General features: G+C 39.8%; 1 protein-coding gene across 3 annotated transcripts in view; it reads left to right on the top strand.

Annotated features, from left to right (window-relative positions):
- Positions 1-12,018, top strand: part of ELP3 (elongator acetyltransferase complex subunit 3) — a 189,001-nt gene that overhangs the window by 100,998 nt on the left and 75,985 nt on the right. Inside the window, exon 15 of one of the 3 annotated variants that reach the window (XM_081345109.1) lies at positions 2,779-3,502. The exons of the other annotated variants lie outside the window; for them this stretch is intronic. Within the exon in view, the coding sequence (XP_081201235.1) occupies positions 2,779-2,813 (35 nt within the window). The 3' untranslated portion in view covers positions 2,814-3,502. Of the gene's footprint in view, positions 1-2,778; positions 3,503-12,018 lie in introns of those variants that run through there. 3 annotated transcript variants of the gene reach the window in all.

Below are 12,018 nucleotides of genomic sequence, written 5' to 3'. Positions count from 1 at the left end.
CCCCCACCAAGGGAAACCTGAATCGCCTCCCAGAGTGGGACGTCTTGGGATGCCCAGCTTTCTTTCTCGCCCTTCCTCAGAGGAAGAGAAAGCCAGCAAAGCCCACGGGGCAATGCAGGCTCCCTTCAGAGCCTGCTTCAGGCTGAGGGTGAAGGAGAGAAGCTGCTGGTTGAGGCCCCAGCCAGTCCCCACCCCCACCTACCTGCTGGATTCCCCAATCCAGGGCAAGGATAGAAAGTAGGCAGCCTCTGCTTGCCTCAGACCCCAGCTCTCTTAACGTTCAGGCCACTTCGCCGCGGCGGCACCAGCAGCAGGAAAGGCGGGGGGGAGCAGGCACGCAATCCAGCCTGCCCAAAAACCTCCGGTAGGACGGATTGGACATATACATACATACATACATACATACATACATACATACATACATACATACATTTATTTATATTTATATTTATATTTATATTTATATTTATATTTATATTTATATTTATATTTATATACCGCCCTTTTCCCAAAGAACTCAGGGCAAATTAAAACAGTGCAATGTACAAATTAAAATAAAATAAAATTAATAGCCCCAAAACAGTAGGGAAGGATTATGGGAATTGCTCTCTAGTAATATTTTGTTTGACTACGTGTGACATACTCCTGATGTGCATGCTTATTTTCTAAAGAGAGAAGTATTATGTCTAAGGACCATATACTGTATCCTCCTAATTCTGAGGAAATCCTGTACTTTGCATAGAAATAAAATTGATATTCACTCCTAGTTCTGCACTAAACTGAAAGTGCTGATACAATCATAAATTTACACACAGTAGTCACAGTCTGCTGGAGATGGTGGTGAACTCTTCAAAGTCAAATTGAAAAGAGGGTTGCAGAAGGAAGGAGAGGAAAGGGACCCCCCATTATAAGTGCATTGTAGTGTTCATCTATTCATAAATTCAACCTAAGGGTTAATACTCTCAGGGGAAATTCCAGAATAAAATTAAATCTATCAGAATAAGATAGCAGGAAAAGGCCTGAACAAAAAAGTATAGGCAGTAGTACTTTTCTCTATTAATCAGTTTCTGGATGTTTCAGGAGTTTAACTTTGGGAAGGGAAAAATGATATTTTAAAAAGAGCCAGTTTTGTCTAGTGGTAAAGCCACCAGGCTAGAAGCCAGGAGACTGTGAGTTGTAGTCCCACCTTAGTCGTGAAAACTGGCTAAGTGACTTTGGGCCAGTTACTGTCTCAACCCAACCCATCTCACAGGATTGCCACGGGGAAAAATAGGAGGAGGAAGCAGTATTAGGTATGTTTGCCATCTTGAGTTTATTTATAAAAATAATAAAGACACAATATTTTTTTAAAAAGAAATCTGATTGCCAATCTTGTCCAAGCAACCAGCCTTTGTTGCATTGCAGTAAGTGAGAAAACTGGGGTTTCTCTGATGGCCCAATAAAGAGATCAAGGAAGAAGTTTAATTCTTATTCATGGTAGTTCGTATGGTACAGGACATGTCTTGCACATTTAAAAAGCAAAAGACAAATAAGAGCAGAGTGCTTCCCTTCTATTGCACTCTAAACTTACGTTTACATTAAAAGTATTGCAAATGGAATATAATGCTTTTAAGGCTGCTGTTTTCAGTTTTCAAAAGAAGGCTCTCTTGTCTGCAAATGCAAACAGAGGTGAACTGAAGTTGTCCCAAAACAAACTAGAACACTTCCTTACTCTTTTCTCTACATTTATCCCCTCTGAAGTCTCCATCTTAATACCAGCATACCACTGGGCAGACTGAAACCAATTGAAATGTATCAGCAGTAAAATGGTGTATTCAATTGTAAAATATATAAAATATAACTCCATGCAAACTTTCTGATTCACCTGGAAGAGAGTTTGGGGGGAGTCAGTAACTTACAAGACTCCAGTTGACCTGTTGAGATATGTCCCCTCCTACCCCATCTTGCGAGTTTATATCTCTGAGGCCATTTCTCTTTGTTACTGGAAAGGACAAAATATCCTCAGTAACCACTGCAATCCACTGGAATTGGGCAGCCAATCAATTTAAATAAATGAATAACAACCACCAAAGGTTTTACGTATTTATTTGTAGATCCGTTTTCTTTTCAATTACAAATAGCAACTTCCTTTAAATTAATTCAGGAGAATTGTTATTCCAGTCAGTCACCTCCGCTACTTGGTTTTTTCTTTCTCCAATAGCTGTAGAATCTTGCTGGGAAAGAGAAAAAACTTAAGAGAGACAGGTTTTGCCTCCCTGCCCTGCCTTCACCTCAGTGCTTCTTCCACAGCAGCCTCCAACAGTCACAGCCCTCATGTGAATGCAGCAATTTTGCTGCCCTTGTTTGGGGAGGCATTACAAGAACACAGGAGGGACGGTGGTGTTTTGAACTGGGAAGAAAGGAGGGAAGCATATATCTGGCAATGTTTTCTCCCTTAGAGAGAAAACTATTACAGTCTTGGAAGTCAAACTCTTGGTTTCATGGAATTGGAGTGTGGAGTCTAGGAAACTTTTAAGCTACAGTCCCCAGCAGCTTCAGACAAGTTCTCCATCCTGGCCTTTTCAGGTAGACCAGTTATTTGTCCATGACACAGATAAGAAACGTCATGCATAAATAGCCGTCAGAGATGTTTTGCTGATCTCAGGTTGGGCCACCTGAACTTCCTTTATCAACTTGTCCCACTTTTTCTTGGTCGCATTTTCACTCACCCTCAAACTCTTTAAGATATACCAAAGAAATGCTATTTTTTGGTTGATTATTCTCATTTTCATTACAAAGAAGCAAAAGAGAAGAAGCACTTAAAGACAGTTTAAGAGCACATTTTAAACCAGCATGAAAAGCATGAGATGATATTGTGGAGAAGTCTCCAAGCAATCTTTGGAAAGCTAGATGTACTTTAGAAGATACAGACTCTCACTTTTACCTCAGTTGGGAATGATTCTTGCTGCAGACAAGATGAAAACTCTCTCTCTCCCGTTCTCTCTCGCTCTCTCACGCAAAAATAATAATAAAAGTATGCAAAGCAAAAAAGAGAAAGTAAGATAAAAAGAAAGGAAGTGAAAAAATAAACAAAAAAATATACAGTTATGCTTTCCACCCTTCTTTCTATTGAGTAATGATAATGTTAATTTTTCCCCATCCTTCCCCTTTTATAATCCCTGAGTTATCAATTCCGTCTTTGTCTTTGTAAGAAGGAGGGACAGATGGGTTGATGTGTTACCTAGTGCCATATCACCATTCTTGCCTTCTCCCATAATATGGAGAATTTCCAGATATGGAGGCACCATAGATGGTGGAAACAACTTTTCACCAATGAAACAACCATGAAAACCAGAATAGCAAAAGAAGAAAGGAAAGTGGCAACCTCTGACTATTAAAATACATGTAACCAGTGCTTTTTTAAAAAATAAAAAGGTGCCAGAACTCACACATGTCATACAACCTGCCTTGCCTACCCTACAAGGTTTCATCCAAAAAAGGTGCCAGAACTCTGTTCTGGGCGTTCTATGACAAAAAAAGCCCCGGTCATGTCTGCCTCGAGATCCCACTAAACACATTCCCCTCCTGAAATTTTCTAAGTGCACTTTGATTGCAACCTCCGTAATTCTCAGCTGACATTTCTTCCAAATAATTTTGAAAGAATGCACAACCATACTATTCAACATTTACACCTCTAGCAGTGTGTTTTGATTTTTTAAGCTTAATGATATTATTAGATGGATAACTACTATTTTTCTGCTCTTGCAAAAAAAATAGAGGATGCAGGACTCTCCTCTTTAATTCTATGTTACCATATTACTTTTTACTATTTAATAGTAAAGTAGAAGTAAAGAATTCTTCATACTTCATAAAGGATTTAAAAGAAATACTTTGGACTTCATGTGAGCGCCACACTCCTTTGCTATTCATTAAAGTAGCCTACCCATAGTTACAAATGTAACAGAAATCAAAATGCACTTTAAAGAGTTGTCTTTTGATGCTTCCCTCACCCACATCTATTTCTCAACAAGACTGTAAGCTTTTCTGTCAGCCCATTGCATATCTATATTTTGTATACCTAAAAAAGGCAAATAAAAATTGACAAGCTAGCTGAAAAATGCATTGACTGCTTAAAACTTCATTCTGTACCAATCTAGTACTCTTCCTTGGCAGTCACTTGTCAACCCAGGTAAAGGAGAAATTGGTATTTGATTCTGTTGTGTATCTGGCTCAAAAACAGTAACTGTGAGAGGGCCTTTGGAGTCCTAGTGGATGATCACTTAAAAATGAGTTAGCAGTGTGCGTCGGCAGCCAAAAAAGCTAATACAATCCTTGGTTGTATAAACAGAGGCATAGAATCAAAATCACATGAAGTATTAGTACTGCTTTATAAAGCCTTAATAAGGCCACAACTGGAATAGTGCATCCAGTTTTGGTAAACACATACAAAAAAGATGTTGAGTCTTTGGAAAAAGTGCAAAGAAGAGCAACTAAGATTAAAGGCCTGCAGACTAAAACATATGAAGAATGGTTGCAGGATTTGGGTATGGCCAATCTAGAGAAAAGAAGGAGTAGGGGGGACATGATAGTAGTATTCCAGTATTTGAGAGGCTACCACAAGGAGGAGGGGGTCAATTTATTTTCCAAAGCATCAGAAGGCAAGACAAGAAATAACAGATGGAAACTAATCAAGGAGAGAAGCAACCTGGAATTAAGAGAAACTTCCTAACAGTGAGGGAAATTAACCAGTGGAACAGCTTGCCTTCAGATGTGGTGGGTGCTTCATCACTTGAGGTTTTTAAGAAGAGACGGGACAGCCACTTGTCTGAAATGATATAGAGACTCCTGCTTGAGCAGGGGACTGAACTAGAAGACCTCCAAGGTCCCTTTCAGTTCTATTCTGATTCTGATATTTCAGGGAAGCGCCCCCCCCCCCCCTCATCCTGAGAAGGTGGGGAGAGGAGACAGAACATTCTGGGCTAGTAAATGACTTCCTCCTCCTCCTTTGCCTCTTATGTAAGCAATTCTTCTCTCCCAATCCACCATCAAGCTCACCTTCCCATAGTTTTCTTCACTGGACCATAAGCTCATTTTAAAATAATGCAAGATTAGGCCCTTAACAATGTCATCTTAAACTCCCTTCCTATTCCGGAGCACACCCACCCAAACCCTTACACTGGTGATGGCAAGAAACCTGTCTAAAATTTCCTCAAGTCTCGCAGACAAGATCGTCTGGGGTGTGGAGGGGAGAGAGAAACATGAACAGACAAGATCTTAAGGAATCCTGCCACGAAGGAGCAACTGAGTACATTATAGCCCTGCCACCTCACTAACAGAGCTTGAAATGAATCAAATCAGAAGATAGTTAAGCACAGGCACTCTGATGGAAGCTTCTGGCAGTCACTGATGAAATCTTGCCGCTGTCTGTGCCACCTGCCATGCAGCTGCAGTTTGGGTTCTTAAGAGTCTGTGCTAAGAAAAATGTACGCTTAGAATAAATTGAACAAGTCACTGTACTTTGATTCCCACCCACGTTTATATCTTTTGGCTGGCTGTGGACCTAAAGTGCAACTTTCTCTGTCCACTGTGGACTAGTCTTCTATAAAATTGATGGTGCAGGATATTCTCTTTGGGTTTGCTGTTCCCCACATTTAGTTGCTGGTGTTTTCCTTTTTATCTACCCTAAATGAATTGGTCACAGGAAATGGTAACCTGCCTGGTTTCACACCTGCGTGTCAGCTTTACAAAGGCTGAATTTATTTGCCAGCAACTAGAGCTATTTTTTTTAGAGCAGCTTTTGTTTAATGAGTCCACAGATGCTACTTCTAAAGATTGGTGTTTAGAAGATATTGCGTGGTTGATGGGGACAGGAGAGTATTTAGGCTATACTGTTTCATTTGGAAAAGAAAATCTAACCTGTTTTGTGAGGTTAGAACATTACATTAAAAGAATCTCAAAACTCTTGATACATTATGTTTAATGGAATGTCAAAAATAACAAGCATCAGGTAATAAAATTATACACAAATTGCAATGTATGTTTAGCTTCTCAGATTACTCTTAATTCTCTCTTTTCTTGGGCTTCTCCCAATTCTAATTATGCCTGGAGAATGGGGCTCATCCACAAACTCATTTTGGTATCCATATTTCCTACTGACCATTTTTTGAGAATGTGACTTCAAATGGAATCACCATCAGTGAAAGACTGAAGCAGAATTAAGGTGATCTGGCAGAAAACTGTATTTCCCTTTAAAAAACCAAAACCAGTCCTCCTCTTTTGGAAGCATTCTTTGTCACATAGGTGGGGAGCCTGCATGAGATTATTAATCTTCAGGACACCAATTAGCGGACTGAAACCATAGTCTAGAAGCTGGGCCTTCCTACTTCTAGTCCAACACCTTAACCGCTACATCACCCTGCTTCTGCCATTATTATTATTTTTTATTCCATTTATATCCCGCCCTTCTCCGAAGACTCAGGGCGGCTTACAAGCTTAGCAGTAGCCTTCATTCTATGTATATGCCTGCTTATTAGGGCTTTCATACACCCCCCAAGCGGCATTATTACAAAGTCAGCTTAATTGCCCCCAACAATCTGGGTCCTCATTTTACCTACCTCAGAAGGATGGAAGGCTGAGTCAACCTTGAGCCTGGTGGGATGCGAACCTGCACTGATTGCAGGCAGCTGGTGTTACTTAAGGAGGCATTAGCCCACTGCTCCACCAAGGAATCTTGAGAGCGTATGAATTGGGCTTTTCACAGATACAGCCAAAACTTCCGGATGGTGGTTCCTACTGAAATAATCTTTATGCAGTTTCAGTAGCTGCTCTCTTTAAAGCTGCAGATATGTCCATAAAGGCTAACATGATATTCCAGCATTCTCAACATTTATTTATTAAAAGTATTTATAGTATATATCATTTCTCATCATCACCAATTATAAAGCAGTTAGCAATAATCATTAAAAAGGCAGCTGATTAAAAATATTAAGAGGAGTAAATGGGCAATGGAAGCTAATAAAAAGATGAGGTTTTATATGACATCTGAAATATGGAGCTTTATAATGGCCGGAGAAAAGGCTTTTTCATCTTATCATACAGTAATATAATAGCAATAGCACCTGGACTTATATACTGCTCCATAGTGCTTTACAGCACTCTCTGAGCAGTTTACAAATGTCAGCATATTGCCCCCAACAGTTTGAGTCCTCATTTTACCAACCTCGGAAGGATAGAAGGCTGAGTCAACTTCGAGCCGGTCAGATTGAACTCCTGATTGTGGGCAGAGTCAGCCTGCAATACTGCATTCTAACAATTGTATCACCATTACTCCTATATAAGATATGGTTATAGAATTTGGGGTTCATCCATTGAAGTGATTGGCAGAATATTCAGGACAGAAGCCTTTCTTTGCACAGCTAGTAATTATAACTTTCTGCTGATAGATGCAAAGGGTATTATTAACTTTGATATCTTTGAAAAGAAAATAATCACATTCAGAGAAGAAAACCTTAAATCTTGTACCTTCATATCCTCTTTTTCTGAGATGTGAAGGTGGCATATTGATGGTCTCCCCTAGCTTTATGCCCACAAGAACAGCTCTGTGAGAAAGATTGACATGAGGGAGACTGAGGTCCCAAGTCCTCTCTCTGTGATGATGAGGTGTAACCTTTATATTCTGAGAAGGACAACTTCTTGGGAACATCAACAGGAGAAGCGTTTTGGGAGTTCCTTTGTAGGCTTTCCAATACTTCTAGTTGCTCCCTCTGGGAAACATGATGCTAGACTACATCTGAAGGGCACTGTGAAAGGGAAGAGTTGTGTCAACTCATGGTTTTGCTTATAGACTAGCGTCACTAGCCTTTCTTAATCTGGGTGTTGTCCAGTTATGCTATGAGCATAGTTCACAGAATCTTCAGCCAGGATGGCTAGTACATTTGACTGGAAAGCCTTAAAATTGTGATGCCGGCCTATCTGGAGGGCATCTGGTTGGCAAAAGCTGCTACTGCAGTTCTTCCAGAACGTACATACAACTTTCTCCCAAATATATTGTATCTATCTATACATACACAAGCGAGGTCTTGGACCATTAATCAGCACCCTGGGCAGCGGCTGAACCATTTGTAGACTGTAATGGTGGAAGGAACAGGAGAAAGCTGTTGTGGCAGCAGGCAGCTTACTGAGCAGCCCTGACTCAATTTAAACAATTTTCTAAAGATTTTTTTTTCCAATTTTACATTCTAGATGCTTGTTCAGTCTTTCATGTTTGGCCAATCAGTCCTCTATTGTTCTCATTTGCAAGGGTGGGTTGTATGTTCTTGGGAACCAAAGCCATCCCTCCCCACTCTGTCCCCTTTTCCTTCTCCTTCCTTAGCAATTTGTCTCCAAAAGCTGAACATAAATGGAGTGGGTTGCTTGATCTTCCAAGATTGAGTGACGTACCAGCATGGCAGGGGGAATTGCTTTGTTTTTGACCTTTGCGGGTAGCAAAATTAATTTCTGTTTCCAAACATTTGGGTGTCTAAAATGGCAGTTTCTGACTTTTCGTAGAAAATCAAGAAGGAAAGTGCCACTTAAATAAAATTAAAAAATCCTTTGTTTTAGCTGTACGGAATATTTCAGAAACATTGCATAAACTGAGAGAAAAAAACAAGTTTGTGTTGGATTAGGCATGCTTTTCTATTTCTATTAGTTTTATAGATAGCTAAATAATATCTGAGAGTTTAAAGTCTATTTCCAGAATCTGAAACTCTTTTTATTAACTTTTTATCTGGAACTAGATTCCCTCCAGCAAGTAAACTGGGGTAAGTTGGAGGAGCTTTGTAGGAGCAATCTCATTTTTTCTTGTCTCCTTGCTCACCTAATTTATCTCCCAAATCCACTTTCACCAAACCTCTGTCTTCTTGAAAAGATTAAAGATAACATTCTTCATGGTATTTATCCAGCCTCAGAGCACGAATATATAGAACTATGTAGTAAAAAATGTAGGTTTTTCTGTTATCAGGCAATGTTCTCCTGTCTGCCCCCCCCCTTTCACCATTGAAAGGAAATTTAGGGGGCTCTGAGATTTTCATCCAGTTTGTAAACACCTTCATGCCCTTGTAGGGAACTCGAGGCCAGCTCTGTTTGGAAGAATTGCATTTTTATTGTGTGTGTAAATTTGGAGGTAGCCAAGAATGCCCCAAATTTACATCTCTTACGTTATGATGACATCTCTGCTGCAGGATGGTGCGTGGGGAGGGGAGGGGAGGGGAGGGGAGGGAGAAGGGGAGGGGCAGTGACACCTTGCAGAACGGCCTGTCTTTGCAGTGAATTAATTACCATGTAGTGAGTTGATCAGCTTTCCCCCAGACCAGATTTCGATTTGTGTGCCATCAAGTAGAAAATTAACATGGACACAGGCCAGAAATGTTGCATGCCTGAGCGCACACGGCTGCCGAAGTGCCTGTAGAAGGAGATGAGGGGCATTTCTGGGAACTGATGGCATCCAAGTTGGCCGGACCCGTCACAGTAGCCTGTAAGAAGCAAAAGACAAAAGTGGCCTTTGGCAGCAGCATAGAGGGCTCAGTTCCCTTCCTCACTCATGAGTTTGGAAAATCCTTTCAAAAAATGAATAAATAAAGCTAGGGGAACATTCATTTATACCAGTCTCTGAAAGAAAGAGGCACAGGTTCATTTCAATCAGGAAAATGTTGTCCTCCATTTTTATTCCATAGGTATAAACTGGGATTATTTGATAGCCTGAATGAACTGATAAAAAAGCTGCATTGGGAAATCAGCAGTCTCTCTATATTAAATTCTCCCATGATGTCCGTTCTTAAATCCCCATTACACCTTCCTGTAGATTCTGTGTAAGAAGCTGCCTGTTGTTTCTCCATCTAGCACAAATTTGTTGGCTTAGATTGGAATGATGTTTCATTATCTCAGTGGTAAGAAAAAGAGTTTTCTTGCTTATTTTGGAGGCATTAAAAGTAACTAAGGATGGGAGGGTCAGGACAGATAAAAGTAAGCAATTTGCATAGCACATACTTAGCTTAAGGAAGTCATTACCAGAAGATGCCACAACTTAGAATGAGTTTAAAGAATGAGGAATACTTATGAATAATAAGTTTTTCACAGATACTAGTCATACTGGATATATGTATACTTCTTGTAATCACTTCTTGTTTGCATATTGGTCATTAGTAATTGTGGGTGGGAGATGTTGCCTTTTGGATTTCCCAACAGTATCGATTGACCAGTTGGATAAGAAAATACTGTATTAGGTGAACTTTTAGTTTGACTCAGCAGGAATCTTCATATTCATCGGATCCTTTTTTAATTGATGATGTCAGAGACCAATTTTAAAACTTTTTATATGCAAACCTGGTGACTGACTACCAAGTTTTGGGCTCCATTAATTCTCCATCTACTGGGCAGTTTATTACGTACAGTATTGACCCTGTTCAGGCAGCCCACAGCTCTACATTTCCAAAACCAATCCTTGAGATTTGTGCAGTATTCCATAGATAATTATATGGAAAGTTTTGCTTTCCATATAAAAGGGGTGAAAGCTGACTTACAGTTTGTATATCAGGTACTAGAGGTAAAGTTTGTAAAGTCAGACAAGATACTAAGATTACTACAATCTTGAGAAATGTTTTTCTGTGGCAGAAAAATTCACACGAGCTCAATATGACATCAAGAGGAGCTAATGACAAAAATGTCATGTTATATAGATTTTGAAATAATAAACTATCCTTGAATGTTCTACTTTCTTATGACTGAACATAATGACAATAATATTTGGTGGTAGATAAATCTGTCAATTCCATCATTGTGAATGCAGGTCCCAGCTCCTTTAGACTGAAGGCTTTTCTTTGGGCGATTAAAACCAGACTCAGAACTATCACAGACCTTCCAGATGGAGTGATTATATCTCATTGAGCTCCTGCAGAGATGGCAATATTTCATTAATGGCACTTCAGCTCTGCCTCAACCTCAGCTGTAGTCCCCTCCCCCAAAAAAACACACGGTGGGAGTCAATGTTTAAAAAGAAGCGAAAACAATTTTAAAAATTGGCACATACTTACCGGTATATGTTTATCTATAACTTGTGCCCACAATTGTTTTTATTATTTTAAAAAAATTAAAGGTAAAGGAATCACTGAGGATTTTACCCCCTTAGTTACTGCTGTCTATAAGGGGTAATGCTCATGCCCATTTCAAGGCCATTGAGCCAGCGCTGTCTGAACACATTTCCATGGTCATGTGACCAGTGTGATGTCACAGCATTGTTACCTTCCCATCATAGTGATACCTATTTATTCACTCATGTTTGCATGCTTTCAAGCTGCTAGGTTGGCAGGAGCTGGGCCAAGGACAGGAGCTCACCCTGTTGTGTGGCACTCAGGTTCAAACATGGGCTGCTGGCTTTCCAGCTGGAACTTAAAAATTATCTTTCAATAATTATTAGGGCTTGATTTGAACCAGAGATTGCTTTTGTTGTGATTATGAGGTTGGACACTTCTAAACATTTTTACATAGCTTTTCCTCATCATTCTTTACTTATGACCAGTGCTCATCAGCAGGGGTTGATGGTGGCATAAAACAACTCACTTCTAAGCATCATCTGGGCTTTCCTTGTTTTAGCGGTTAGGAACTGAACAGTATATTTTATTGATAGAAGTGGTAGAAAATTTTCCTATCCTTAATAAGAACTAATCCTCAAAATCAAAAAAGCAGAATCAACCCTCAACATAGTTCTAGTTAGAAACAGAAAAATGTACAACAAAAGAGAGGAATTTAAGTATCACATGAATTAATAAGTCCATTATTAAATCCATCTGCAAAAGGTAATTCTCGGTGGGCTACAGTGAGGCAGTGCTTGAGAAATTAAAAACTTGGATACAAATGGTTCATTCATCACATTGTTCAGTTAGGTGACTTGGGAGTTACTCACAGTCTCTCTGCCTAATTATAATGGTATAGCATGGGTTGGAAAATGAAAGCCAGCCATGAAAACCAACTTGGTTCAGTCATGCTTTCTCAGCCCAATTCACC

Source organism: Vipera berus, assembly GCF_964194415.1.
Source record: "Vipera berus genome assembly, chromosome: 1".
Classification (NCBI taxonomy): Eukaryota; Metazoa; Chordata; class Lepidosauria; order Squamata; family Viperidae; genus Vipera; species Vipera berus.
This window is presented reverse-complemented; position numbering and strand designations above follow the sequence as displayed.